Here is a 14,759-nt window from a genome sequence, read left to right as displayed (position 1 = left end):
TCACCTGATGATCAGCATGGAGGAGAGGACTGCAGAGTTCTCATCCATATATAGGGAACGTTGGCTATCTGGGTCCTCTGTTAGAAATGTGTTATTTCAGTGGTGGTTAGTCATGGAAGAAAGTGGTAGACGACACACTACAGGGAAGGAACAGTATGTGTATGACGTTGCAGGGCGAGAGTATGACAAGGACGGCAACCTGCGCTCCTGGTGGAAGAACTCCTCAGTGGAGGCCTTTAAAAAACAAACACAATGCATGGTGGAGCAGTACAGCAACTACAGCGTGAACCAGGAGCCACTCAACGGCAGACACACTCTGGGAGAGAATATCGCTGACAACGGGGGGTTGAATGCTGCTTACAAGGTGAGTAGGTGGTGAGCGACGCAGTTTTCTGTGGGTTGTGGTGTGAAATAAGGGCACTGATCTGGTGAATCTTTTTATTTTATCATACGCATCTGTACAGCAAATTATGACAATGTCTCCTTAAAAGTTTCAAAGGACAGTGCAGAAGGCTTTTGGAGAACCGCAAAGAGAAATATGCCATAAAATACATGTTAGAAATCATATCACATATAATTTATTGGCGGGAATGACTGGAATTACGAACATTCAACTGGACTTCAGCCTCAGTTGTTTGTAAGCAGAGTTGATGGGAAACATCAAAAGCAAAACCAGAAATGATTGACAAAGTGCTACTCATGTTGAGCTGTCTTTATGCTGCCTGTAGAAGCTGCATGGATTGATCAGTGTGACTCCACCCCTTGTTTTCTTTTTTTAACTTTTATTTTTAGTTTGGGCTCCTCCCATTGCAAAGACTGCAATAGGTGAGATGCTGGGAACAGGGACATCCTCAGAAATGCCTGTCAAAGGTTGCAGGCTGTTGAGGAGATGAGCAAATTGCATGGTGTGTGTGTGTGTGTGTGTGTGTGTGTGTGTGTGTGTGTGTGTGTGTGTGTGTGTGTGTGTGTGTGAGAGAGATATCTGAAGGGGAAATAGAGGCAGATTCTGTATGCAGATCTGAAACACTTGGGGTGAGACATGGTCAGCTACCATGTGACTGGTGGAACCATTTCTTTCTTCTTCCTAGGCCTATGAGAACTGGGTCCGGAAGAACGGGCAGGAGATGGTGCTTCCTGCTCTTGGGATGACAAACCATCAGCTCTTTTTCATTGGATTTGCACAGGTTTGGTTTTTTTTTTTTTTTTAACACAGATGTACTATTTATTTGAAATGTTTTATGTTATTTATATGAAAAATAGTGAGAATTCAGCTTTGTTTCAGTGAAACCAAACTGGCTCCTAAATAGTTAAGCGGTTTTCTTTTTCAAGGTTTGGTGTTCAGTACGGACACCAGAGAGTTCCCACGAAGGCATCATTACAGACACACACAGTCCTTCCCGCTTCCGCGTCATTGGCACTGTGTCCAACTCGCACGAGTTTTCTAAACACTTCAACTGCAAAGCTGACTCCCCCATGAACCCGAGAAAGAAGTGTGAGCTGTGGTGACAAGCAACTTGACGCCCACGGGCCCAGGGCCCCAAACCTCAGGCGGAGCCGTCCAAGCAGGGGAATAACAGCCCAAAACCAAGATGACGCTCCGACCACCAAAGAACCCCTCCCCCAACTCCACATGGACTGACCTTCTACAGCTGATGGCTGAGCCCCTATTGCTGGTCAAATGACAAATGGTTTTTAAAACTTTCTCTTGTGTAGAGGGACAAATAAAACACTGGAAACTGCTAGTGAAGATGGAGGAAAAACCTGCAAATTTTTCCTTTTTTTGTGAATAGATGTGTGGCTGCCTTGTTTTTCAATGGGAGGTAATATTTATTTTCAGTCTCTATATTGTTGCTGTATTTTACCTATGGACTTTTGATACTTTTTACATTTTCCAGTGTGTTGGGGGGAGGGGGGTGACGACAAGAGTATATTTACTCTATTTTGGCATAAACCAAAATGTGATTCTTTGTAAACATTGATTTCCATTTGACATGATCTTTTTGTCATAAAATGTGCCTTTTATTAATTTCACCCTTTCACCATGATTTTTTTTAATTTGATTCTTGTCAATATGCCCCTTTGTCCAGATTAACAAAACTTTAAGTGTGTTACTGTAATAATTTCTGTAAATGTTGGTCTGACTGAATTTAACCTTACAAAATGATACAATTCATGCCGTTTCTTCCGGAACAAACTTTTCTACTTCCTGAATTTATATTGAGGTGTGTATTATGAACATTTTGTAAAACTATATCAACAATATTTATTGGACATAACTAATCACTCTAGATTATTGTAATATTGGTCTTTCTATTTGTGGTTTCACAAAACTTGTTCTGTTTTATGAAGAAAAGTGGTATATTATACATAAATGTCTGTCTGTACCTTTCACACAAATTGATGCATGGCACAATGTTATCGCAGCTGCTAAATGTGTTTGTGGCCAGAAATGTTTTGTTTCTGCTGAAGCTGTTCATATGTCCTCCTGTATAAAATTTTTTCAAGGCTCATGGAAAAGGAAAACACTGTTTTCTGTATGTTTTTCTCCTGAGATATAGAAGCACCTGTATGTACTTGTGTTTTTTCTGTCATTGACTGTCCACATGCCAAATGTCTGTCATATTCATGTGCAATCAAGGTGTTAAACCAAACTTCTTGTTTCTTCTTATGCATGCTTATAAAGCTGGGAAGACATGGACTGTAGAATCAAGTTGTAGTTTATAACCTGGAAAATACATATTTATAAAAAAAGAAAAAGCATTTGTCTAATTTAGCAGATGTATACCTCTAAGAATGAAACGGTGAATTTAATCAACATAAGTGATCTGAGTGCAGACATGTGACTCGAGTACAGTCTATTTGTTGCTTATAAACCAATACAGTAGCTGGGTATTTTTTCCATCGCACCGTAGTACATGTTTACTGAGCAGAGATGAGTCCAGGCACCTTTAGACTATTATCATACATGTCATTATCACTCCAGTTGATTTTGTTGAGTAGTCCAAGGAGCCTGTTGCTCCCATACAAATAAAGCTGGTAAAGTACTTTTTAGAGGTACTGCCTTTGGACCTGAAGGTCATCAGTTCAAATCCCACCTCCAACTGTAGTACCCTTGAGCAAGGCGCTTCCCCTAAATTGCTCCATTGATACTACCCAGCTGTATAAATGGATAAATATCTGGAAGAACCTTAATATTACAAGTTGCTTAGGATAAAAGAGTCAGATAAATGAATAAATGGGGAGTTTTTCTGTGGCGCTGCGCACAGTGTCGGTACTGGGCGCGTCCATGGGTCAGTGGGCCAGAGCAGCCACTACACCACATCAACGGTAGATGTCGCTGCAGCACCAGCTACAACACACCTTGATAGCGGTACACGCCTACAGTTTTGAGGGTTTCTAACAGAATCCTGAAGCCAAACCAGGCGTGTTATATAATTCCACGTTGAAGAGAAATTTACCATTGCAACATGCATATGATTTGTAGAATATTTTCTATTCATTTTTGTGGATATTCCGTGTGCGATATTTATCTACCCAAATAAACCTTTGAATGTAACCATGTACAGCAATTTTTACTTTATGTTGTACGAACGAGTTTGGCATGTTCTATATACCTTCTATACGTTTCCGCGGCGCGTGCCACGGACACGAGGGCGGAGACGTTCGATGTGACGTCACGACGTCACGACGTACGTACTTCCGAGCAGATCCGGAGCGTGCCGACGTTTCCCGAACCTGTCCGTCCTGCCGGACTGCTGGAGGCGGTCTTAGCGCCATGTTGAGCGAAGCGCACAGTCTCGGAGCAAAATGACTTTAAATTCACCGACTGCTGACGGGAAACACTGATTAAGCGAAAGGAGGGGGAGACGCCGGCGAGCGCGCTGAGGAAAGAGATCCGAACCGAAGCGGGTCGGCAGAGGTCCGGCCGGAGAGGGGGACGTGGACCCCTCCGCCACCGTCCCCATGAAGACACACCAGTATTAGGCGACTTTCCATGAAAAAGGGTTTTTTGTGTCCCGGCGAGACGCACCGACTGAAGGCCTTCCCTTCCCTTCCCTCCTTCCCCTTCCTTCCCTCCCCTCCCCTCCTCTCCTCCTCCGGGAGTCCGTCGCCCTCTTTTTATATGCCTGATGATCCGGCGCTCCGTTCGGCTCCCACAGCTGAGCTAGCTTGCTAGCTACGCTCATATTTCCTACGATTCTTTCTTTGTCATCTTTGTGTTGCGATGAGTTTGCCGCCGAAAGCGGTGCCGAAGCCAACCGCCGCTGCAGTGAGTGGACCGGGACCCGGGCCGGGAGCGGGGCCGTCTCCGTCGAGCCAGCTGAGGGCCGCCCTCACCTCAGTGTCGCTGCCGCCGGGGGCCCCGGGCGCCGCGCAGCCGCCCTCCGTGCCGCCGCAACAGTATCCTTCACAGCGTGCCGTTATCCGCACCCGCGCCTCTTTCCGCCTTGTCCGCGTCCCTCCCTGACCTGACCCTGTGGCCTGTCCCTGTCCCGTCGCGGCTCCCGGGTGTGTCAGCGCGGAGTCCCGCCCTCACTCAGTAGCCGCCGTGGCGCGCGCTGTGTCTGTCGGCTTCTTCTTCAAGTTCTTGCGCTCTTCCTCGAGCGGCGCGGGGGGCCTCCGAGGGGCGCGCGCTGAACCTCGAGAGCGGCGGGAACGACAATGGGAACTTTCTTGTTTGGCGCTTTTTGGTTGGAGACGCTGAGCTCCGCATCGTGGGATGGGCTGACGGACAGACGCCCGTCATTCTGGTGTGTGTGTGTGTGTGGCACGCAGCTCCACGGACTCGGGGTCCCTGAGCCCCCCCAGCGCTCGCTCTGGACACAACCCCCCCTCTTGCTTTACTAATATTATTAATGTTCTTTATTAATTTGACTGGACTTGGGCTTCTCCGGCCTTCGAACCCTGTCCTGTGATGCCAGGGCAGCTCGGTGTTGTCGACTGCGACGAACTGCTGTTTCGAGGCCTTGTCGGTTGAACCAGGCTGAAATGGCAGCGGTTTGAGCTGCGCCTGCTGACTTGGGTTCGAATCCCACCTCTGGCTATCGCACCCTTGAGCAAGAAGATGCTCATCCTGAGTTGCTGCAGTAGACCTCACGCATCTTTATCAAAGGGTAAATATCTCTATGTAATTTAACGTTATGAATCAGAGTCACGTTAATAACTTCATGAAGGGTTCGTTTCATTTACTTGCTCTCCTTTTGTTTACATTACACGTCACCGGCTAACGGTTCGATCCGACAAGTCTTATTGTAGTAGTCAGGTTAGGAGGATTAAGTTAAATTTGCTTTCGCCTGTCCATTAGTAGCAGTTAAGTGGACTATATGATATATCTAAAGGAGGGTTCTTTTCTGCTGAGTGTGCAGAAGGTTGTCTGCTTTGGTCCTGCACAAAATACATCCTCTGCGAGTCTCATTTGTCCAAGGTAGCTTACCATGTTTGTAACAGTACGCTCTTGTTTCTGTTTGTACAGCAGGGTATTTTAACTGGGGGAGGGGTGTGGTGGCGCAGTGGGTTGGACCGGGTCCTGCTCTCTGGTGGGTCTGGGGTTCGAGTCCCGCTTGGGGTGCCTTGCGACGGACTTGCGTCCCATCCTGGGTGTGTCTCATCCCCTTCCGGCCTTGCACCCTGTGTTGTCGGGTTAGGCTCCGGCTCCGGCTCCCTGCGACCCTGTATGGAACAAGCGGTTTCGGATGATGTGCGTGGGGTATTTTAACTGTCAGAGTAAGTACCGTCATCAAAGGTCCAGCAGCAGGGGAGAGATTCAACCCACAAAACTTGGAAGGTATTTGTCCAAACCATGAAATACCTTGCTGTCCAGGGTTTACCTGCAATTTAAAAAAAGGTTGTTCTGTGATATATCTGTTCCATCTTGTTTTGTAACAAGATGGCTCTAGTGAAAAAGGTAGGATGGTGTGTTAAGTGACACTTAACCAGCTGGCGATTCACATCTATAGATTGAGGTGAGTGGTGGAGCTGGAATTCGCTCCAAAGAGCTGACACCCAACTTACTGTGGCAATAAGTGTTTGGGCTGCAGGGAAACCTTTGGCTCAGCATGTAAACTTTCTGAACAGTAATCTGTAGGAGGGGGCACGGTGGTGCAGCGGGTTTAGCCTGGTCCTGCTCTCCGGTGGGTCTGGGGTTCGAGTCCTGCTTGGGGTGCCTTGCGATGGACTGGCGTCCCATCCTGGGTGTGTCCCCCTCCAGCCTTGTGCCCTGTGTTGCCAGGTTAGGCTCCAGTTTGCCACGACCCCGCTTGGGACAAGTGGTTTCAGGCAGTGTGTGTGTGTGTGTGTGTGTGTGTGTGTGTGTGTGTGTGAGATCTGTAGGAGATTTGGTACTTGCTGGAAGGGAAGGCACCTCCAACATAGTTATGCTTCAAATGTGTGTTTCTGGGCGTTGCTTGAAGGTAGGTGTCCACGCAAAGACCAGAGGAAGCAATGCACACTTGAGGGATCTTTTGTCGAGCTGCTTTATGATGTGGTGCTTATGAGACAGTCTGTAGCTTCACCTTGTGTTTCAGATGCGAGTCCAGTGCTTTCTGAAGTGTATCGAAAACCTGCAGCTCTGCGTTTCGGAGATGGGCTAAAGAAAATTTTTTTTGAATGTCACACACGTTGCCTCAGATTGGCGTATTCTTCACAACCCTCATGCAGCGGTGCGTTTTCCATCGCGTACTGTTAGATTTTTTTTTTTGAGTCCTGAACCGAAAACCTCAGTTGTTGCTTTGATAGGCTGCATAGATGAGAGGAGTGAAACAGGGTGATAATGTAGCACCTGATAGCTGTGCTTTAAGTGGCTCGTGAGCACATGCGACAAGGCACTAGAGACCACTTGACCCTTGCGGGGCGGGGAGCATTTACATGGATTGTGATACTAGCAGTCGCAGTACCAACCTAATGGACTTGTTCTCTGTCTATGGAACTGCAATCTTTAGTGAGCTTTTGATTTGGGATAGTTGTGTGACTGACAAAGTATTCAGCTGCAGATTTTTCCTGATCGTTTTGCACGTTTGGAGAAGTCGAAGTCTGAATCTCTCTAATTCTTCCCAGTGCACGGAGGGATGCGCTTGCTCTTTGTGAGCAAGAATTACGGTCGTATAAGTGACGAATCTTTAATGCTGCTGGAATCCTTCCGTAGGCATCAATGGACCCCACCGTTTTGACTTCCATGCAGATTTTTTGCAAATATGGTTAGAATGTGATTCTAGAAATTTATAGCTGCTATGTAGGAGGTGTGGACCTCCATGAAGTTTCACTCAGAATGAAAGAATTCTAAGTGCAATATTAATGTTGTAACTCAAACTCTGCTTGATTAGGATGACAAGTTGTTGGAAAGTGTTTGGCTGAAGTCAGAGGTCCAAACATGTTTTTTTGGGATTGATTTCATATTATTGCGACCTGCTATTTCTCTGAAATCTGATCTCATAGATATATTAGAAATGATAAAGTGTGCTTATTTTCAGAAATGCATGACCCCTTTTTTTTTTTTTTTCCTTTCAAGTTTCCATCACTGTCCCTGCTGGCATCCCCATCAGCTGTGAAACACACCGATTCCAATCGGTAAACACTGATCGTAGCTGATCAGTAGAATGCCAGAGCTCTTTTCTTGTCCTTCCCTGCATCAGGTGGGTTTACTTAAATAGTGGCGCTACTCAGGACAATTATAAATTGCTGAGAAAAATGTGTGTGTTGTAAGCAAGTGCTATTGCCTTGATTTAGATGTTCTCCAACACTTCAACTTGTAGGTTCTTCTTCAAATAACTCAGTTTATATTTGTAACCTGGGCCTGTTTGACCTCTGAAAAGTGTTGGTAAAGCCGTAGACCGAAGGTTTACGTGCCATTCCCTTGTGCTGAATTTTACAACCTCGTCTTCATGTAGGAAAGTTGTGGAACTACAAAGGATACTTTCCTCACACCAGCTTTAGTATGTAGTCATGGTCTAACGGTGTGATCTTGACATTTTGGTCACGAAATTATTGCCCTGTCTGAACTGCCTCCTTCCTCTGTGCTACAAGCTTGTAGTTTAATAGCATCCAAACGTAATACCACTTTGACATGTACTTGGGATTGGAATTTACATTGAATCGATTCCTTGAAAAAAATAAAGGTATTGGGAAAATGACCTTAGTACTGTAAAGTGTTTTAAATTGGTCTATTTTATATGGAATTTTTAAATTAAATTGGTGTAAATGTTCGTTCACCATAACTTTATGATCATGTCCAGATGAGCCTTTACACAGGCGCTACTCCTTTATTGTACATAAGTGTTTGTGTACCTTTAATAAAAAAAAAAAAAAAATTAGTAGGAAGGTGATCAGGAAACATCTATTCTGAGTTTTATACACCACCTCGTTCGATGAACATCGGTGCATGAAGTGGAAAGAAACAAAGTTTACTTAATCACACGTCTGCAGCTACTTTTCTTTCTTCTAATGTAATACACAAATTGTATTTTCTCTGAGATCTATGTCACTTGGGAGAAAAGCATCTGCTAAATGAATAAATGTATTTATGTATTTTGGTTGAATAAGACTGGATTCTGGTTTGATAGAAGTGCTTAAGATCCCAGCGAGCTAATCTTTTGGATTTTGTGGTCAAATGTTGTCAGTGGGTCCAGTTTCTTTCTGGATTGTGGTGAAAACATCTTTAACGTTTTCAGGATATTGCTGTTCCCCTCATTTACTTGCTTTGGCACACATCAGCGGAACATGCTGAGAGCTCTCTGCACTTGATAGTGGACAGCAGCCAGCAAGGCAGTATGTCCTGGGCATGGGTATGTGGCAGCATAGAGTGTCATTGACACATCACTGCGTCATTGACGTCAGTCATTCAAGCAATGGTGGCTTCGGAGACTAATGGATGTGCATAACACCCTAACTTCAGGCAAGCAACTACACCTTTCCACTTGTACATGGAAGAGCAATTACCCCGTACCAAGATGGGTTTTCTTTGAAAGTCCTCCTTTGATGAGAAGGATATTAGGCTGTGGTCCTCATGGTGTGATCCATGAACCATGATGTACAATTGCTTATGGAAGTGGTTGGGTGTCTTAAGTATTGTCAACACGCATAGACAGGTTTGTGTGCAAATAATGTTGGTGCCAGTCTGCCATGTGTCCACAAATTGTTTCTAAGAATAATGTGTGAGGCACAGCAGTGTGCACAAGGTACATGTCTTTCTCTTTCAGGACATCGGTAGGTTTCTTACAGGTTTGTACTTGTTGACTATTCTGGGGCATTTGATTTGTCGTGGTTTAACCTGTGCCTTGAGGTGGAAGGAAGTCCTAGAGCTACAAATTCCTGTAGTGTCCCCCTCCTCTCATGTGAGCCTTTTGGGTGAATGGCCTCAGGTTGGCCCAAGGCTTTCATCTGTCTGCAGGCGGAATTCTTCGCCAGGGGATGTTCCTTTTCCTAGCGTGTGTTTTGGGCTGTTGGGGGGAGCCCAAAAACAGTTGCCAGGGAGACTGGCTGCACATATGGTTGCCGTGGCGCTCTACAGACAAAAGCAGTGCTGCTTAGCATGCAGGATTGGGGGGGGGGGGGGACACTTCTCACCGTCTGCCAACAATTGTCTGGGTCTGCGTGCAGGGGGGGGTGGGACCTCCCTGCAATGAAGCCTGTATGAGTTCTGAAGCCTCCTGTCCTCAAACACACGTTCTTTGCTTTTTTTAAAATTTTTTTTTTTTTAATGGCATTGGTGGAATCCTCAGTAGAATTCAGACTTGACAAATGGTGATTGACTTCCAGTTTCACCAGAGTGATAGAGAACAACTGATCTCATTGTGTGTTTTGACTTTTCTGTCTTTCCCATCATGAAATGTTTAAAAAAAGCATCGATATTTAAATGTAGCTTTTCCTTTAGTTTTAGTAAGTGCCCTGTTTCCATTAGACTGGTTCATGTTACCGCTTCACGATGCTCTCCAAAGGGAGGGTTTTTAGTTGTTTCCTGTCCACTGAAATTGTTACCATGGTGATCAAAAAACTGAAATTTCCTCAATTGCCTTTTTGTGATGAGCTCATTTATTAACTAATATCCATGTTTGGTCTTCTCACTTATGATTGATTAACAAATCAACACTTGATCACTATATAGACCACATACAACGGCAGTCTCTCGTTCTTTTTTCCATGACTTTATTAAGAGCGCAGGGTCACAGCCAAATGCAGGTAGAGAGGGAACACCGTGAAAATGCAAATATGTCCACATACAGCGAAGGCTTAGGGTCAAGAGGTTACGGTGTATCACAGGTACGATCACATAGCATTCTTTAATAACTTGCAGAAGGGTGTCCAGTCCTCTCCAAACAACTTAGAACTGTTGTACAAATCAAATGTTGCTTATTCAAGTGAGAAATTTTAACACCTCTTGTTATCCACATGCTTAAAGAGGGAACTTCTGGTTCAGACCACAGCATTAAAATACAGTTCTCAGCCAAGTGTAAGAGTAGTCAGCCTCTCTATCATAAGATCTTCAGGAAAGGAATTTGTGTTGCGATTTAACGAGTAAATACAGAAAAATCAGACTTTCTCAAGTTTTTTTTTTTTTTTTTTTTGAATGTTTGTGTGAACCCCATTCCAGTAAATTTGTATTGTGTCACATTCCCAGAAATGGATCAAATTGCATAGAGAGGATTTGCATTTAAAACCCATCTGAGATGTGTGTCAGGGCATTCTGTGATGACACACGCTGGGGTGAAGTAGATTCTGCGAATGACCTTGAGGTTCCATTTGGTTCCTGGATGCATATAGCGTGGGCAGAAAAGATTTTAGCTCATATGGATAACTATCTATAATCACTAAATGCCAAGTCAAGGTTCTGCTTCCAACTCATGCATCATAAGAACCAGTACCAGCACTTGAAGAAAAGTGTAATGCAGAGATCTTACCCCTCAAATCGGTCTTATGTTCTCATTTTCGGCACTGGGTACTGAAAACAGACTATGGCCAGCTTGAAAAAAATAGGCCAGACCTTTTTCTTTCTGCATCGCCAACTCTTCTCAGTCATTGGCAGAAGCAGAGGAGAAAGTTGAGCTTACTGGGAAAAGGTATTACAAAGATGATTTGTGTACAGATGCAGGCAAGGGTTGTGAAAGATGAATAATAACTAAAGATCAGTCAGCTGGAATGGCAACACAACTAGGAAAGACCCTTGTCACATACCATTGGCCTGGGCAGTCTGTTGGGCTTCTTATAAAAGTGATGTCATTGGGAATGACCTCCAGTCCAGTGCAGAAAAAATATTTGGCACATTTCCGTGCAAATTCATAGTGAAACTGCACTGAGAGCAAAGCATGCATGGTATTTTTTGGTTGCTTTGTCAGTTAAGGCCACAGTGTTGGAAGGCATGCGGCAGGGGAATTGCTTATCCATCATAACTGATTGTGGTAAATGTGTCAGGAAACCATACATAATGTTTTACTGTAAAAGCATGTAAACAATGCTCGGTTAGTCATTAGTAGAATATGTAATTCAGTTTAAATAAACACTTTTCATTAAATGTAATTCCTCCCCCCCCAAAGTTAGGGTTTCAGATTAGTCTTTGCCTTTTTATAAGGGTGATGCATTCCTGAGAAGCCCTTCTTCCTATGAGCTCTCGTAACCGGAAGTATTTAACGTTTATAGTAAAAGTTTTTGTGTGTAAGATTTTAAACCCCAATTGACATTCATTTAAAATGTGCAGCTACTTTGATGGGTAACATTAGTTATTATAAGACAACATGGCAAAGCAGTTTACCTTTATTAACTTCTCAGATACTCTGGATGTCTGCCTGCACTCATTTGGGTCTTTTATAGCTATTATGTACTGCATGTTTAATAAATTCTCTTAAACATCTCAACATTGAAGAAGGGTCTCCAAACACATCACCTTAGAATTCTTCTCCCTTGATCTCCTGAAACATGTACGACATTGTGTGCAGCTATTTGTATGATGTGTGCTGGTTTGTATAGTTTTATGAGACAAATTGACAACTTCAAGAACGGTGTTTGTGCCTAGATCTCTCCCTTTGTTGATCTAATGCACTTTATCTTTTTCTGAATTGAGTGTGGCATAGGAGAAAATGTGCTACATGAGTAAATCTAAACAAAAGATAAATACATATACTTAATGTTTGTTTTTAATTCAACCTTTAATGTAAAAATCAGAACATTAAAGACAAAAATGTGGGTAGACAATGAAAATGTATTCTCACTTGTTGAAAAGACTGAGATGGTGCCTCACACAACTGGGATGTGGATTCGACCACCCAGGGTGTGGGGAGTTTTGGGTTTCCTCAGAGTTTCAGATGGATTGGTTATGAAGTGTTTATGATCGTAGGGAGTTTGGTGCAGTGTATCTAACATAGTAAGTTGTCTCAATTGAAGATAAATACTCTTTAATAATCGTTCTATCCTTCGTCGTAGAAAAGCCCCTCCTTATTGTAAAAATGTACATTCCCTGTGCTACTCAGTTGCCAGGAGAGTTAGGGTGACTGATCCCTATGGGTATGAAATGGAACATCATGTAAAATTGCAATCTCGTAACTCATGGCTGTATCTCGGGGTATGGCTGTACATGTGGAGTGAGTGTTAAGATAGTTACAATACACAGAGTAGGTGAGAAATGAGGTTGTAGTAAGTCTGAAATTGGCTGCTTTCAGTAGTCACATTGTACAAACCTGTGAGCCAATAAATCTAGTCCAGGTTAGCTGCAGTAGGGTAAGGGTAGTACAACAAAGTCCCTCCATCTGCCTGTCCCTATGCACAGGGAAAGGAAGAGTACACAGTAACGACTAGTGATCTCCTTATGCAGCACATTTCAATGGACAGAACGCTGAGTCAAGCTTGTTTTGTGGCAAATGGAGAGCCTCTTGCTTCTACAGTTTCCTATTATGAATTATTATAACTTCTAGTCATAAAATGTTCTGGAAATGGATTTATCATGAATTATTTTCACGGATATCAGCTTCAAGCTCCAGAAGAAAGGCTTGATCTCTGGATGTAGCAACACTTTGAGGCCATGTTTAGGAACTGAAGGTGTTGAGAGAACACTGAGAAATGGGAACGTTTTCTCCAGCAAGCTGGTCCAGGTTAAGTAGATGAGGGGAGAGAGGGAAGTACCTGCAGCAGTATTTGTAGCATTACATGTGGAAAAAGTGGGGAAAAGGCACAAATCCTCCCCTTGAAGCTCCAAAAGCACTTCAGCTCTCAAGTAGTGGATGTTGCCATTTGCGAACTGATTGGGAAGTCAAGGGACATTGCTCCTCGAGTCTTCTACCGCAGAGATGTAGTGTTTTTTTTGGCATGAAACCTGGCCATTCTTTTAATGAGGATGAGATGGAAGCTTTGAGCTGGCATAGAAATCAGTCAGAAGAATAGATGTGCAGTAGCGGCTCTGCAAACTCAGGGATGGATGTTGAAAATTATGGTGGGAGAATAGTTGGTGGACAAGTCCTAGCAGCTTATGGGAAGTGTCTCTAGAAAAATCCATTTCACACAGCATTTGGGAATATCCTGCATGTAGCTGAAGTTGTGGTGCCTCTATGAGCTGCTCATCATGGGTGTGGTTTTTTGGCACAAAACCACATCAGATCTGGTAACACAACTCTCCCAAGCCTCTGTATTGGAGCAGTTAATAGGCTTTAACGCTGAGGGCCCTCCCCTTAAAGATGCCCCCTCCCCAAACAGATCTCCCTGTCGTTTGCTGCCCTTCATAAAGCAGAAGGAAATTCATACACTGACTGAATCGGTGTGAACTTGAAACTGTATACTTGCTCTACATCTTTAGTAGGTTCACTCCTTACTACTGACAAATTTGACCATAATTCTGTTCAGTAAGAGTAAGCTTACAAATATGGTTAAGTAGTTCTCCGTACAACCCATTGGAGTAAAACGGCAGGAACGTGTAATTCCTTCATTCACTGTAATGGGAACTACAAGATGGTTTCATTTATTTAAAAAAAGATTCTCATGTGAAGCATCGCTGAATTGACGCCAGAATGTCGACGCCAGAATGTCACCCCCAGTAGACAGAGAAAGCTGTGCTAGATAGTTTGGCCTTCCTGACCAGATGGACAGGGATAACCAGGACCAGCAAAGACAGTAATGTAAGCAGTAGTTGGTCTCATGGAAAAGGTATTTGGATCTTGCAAGAGGCTCAAATTGTGCCTTTTCGGTGACGGGCAGTAGCGCTGCGATAAAAGCCAAAATCGTGCTGAGAAGCTGATCATTGTCTTTACGTTGTCTAGTCTTTCCTGAGAATCTCCACTGAAAGGGCTTTTTTTTTTATTTTTAATTTTTTTTTTTTTTTTTAAAAACCTCTATCACATTTGACTACAGCACAGCCAAGTAAATGAAAATGAATGCATGTGTTCTACTGATGCTTTTCTCCAAAGTAGCTTAGAGCTTTGTTACCTACAGTTATTTGCCCATTTATATATTTGGGTGATTTTACTGGAATAATTTAGGGCAAGTACCTTGATAAGGGTACTACAGCCGGAGGCGGGATTTGAACCTGCAACCTTTGGGTCCAAAGGGAGCAGCTCTAACCATTATACTACTAGCTGTCCCTAGTTTTTATAAAGTTTTAAAAAAAAAAAAAAAAAAAAAATCAGTGCAGGAAGTGACATTTGTTAGCAATCAAGTGTCATTTGAGGAGACAAGGTGAGGAAAGTAGCCTGATGAAATTGTACTTAAAACAAGTTCAGCTACAGCACTGTTTACCCATCAAAGGAAATACTTATTAATACAAGTCTTTAATTTCCTTTTTTATTCTTAGT

At 43.5% G+C, this 14,759-nt stretch overlaps 2 protein-coding genes across 15 annotated transcripts in view; both read left to right on the top strand.

Annotated features, from left to right (window-relative positions):
* ece1 (endothelin converting enzyme 1) overlaps positions 1 to 3,114 on the top strand; it is a 31,956-nt gene extending 28,842 nt beyond the window's left edge. For all 3 annotated transcript variants that reach the window (XM_018725898.2, XM_018725897.2, XM_018725899.2), the window contains exons 17-19: positions 174 to 364; positions 1,089 to 1,184; positions 1,330 to 3,114. In XM_018725898.2, the coding sequence (XP_018581414.1) occupies positions 174 to 364; positions 1,089 to 1,184; positions 1,330 to 1,506 (464 nt within the window). In that variant the 3' untranslated portion in view covers positions 1,507 to 3,114. The remainder of the gene's footprint in view (positions 1 to 173; positions 365 to 1,088; positions 1,185 to 1,329) is intronic.
* Positions 3,115 to 3,697: 583 nt separating this feature from the next.
* The window catches only part of LOC108918445 (eukaryotic translation initiation factor 4 gamma 3-like), a 55,241-nt gene continuing 44,179 nt past the window's right edge, over positions 3,698 to 14,759 (top strand). For all 12 annotated transcript variants that reach the window (XM_029247872.1, XM_029247861.1, XM_029247863.1 and 9 more), the window contains exon 1: positions 3,698 to 4,401. In XM_029247872.1, coding sequence (XP_029103705.1) covers positions 4,226 to 4,401 — 176 coding nt within the window. In that variant the 5' untranslated portion in view covers positions 3,698 to 4,225. The remainder of the gene's footprint in view (positions 4,402 to 14,759) is intronic.

This window comes from Scleropages formosus, chromosome 22 (genome assembly GCF_900964775.1).
Source record: "Scleropages formosus chromosome 22, fSclFor1.1, whole genome shotgun sequence".
In the NCBI taxonomy this organism is placed as follows: domain Eukaryota; kingdom Metazoa; phylum Chordata; class Actinopteri; order Osteoglossiformes; family Osteoglossidae; genus Scleropages; species Scleropages formosus.
The sequence above is the reverse complement of the archived record's forward strand: the minus strand, read 5'-3'. Positions and strand labels throughout refer to the sequence as shown.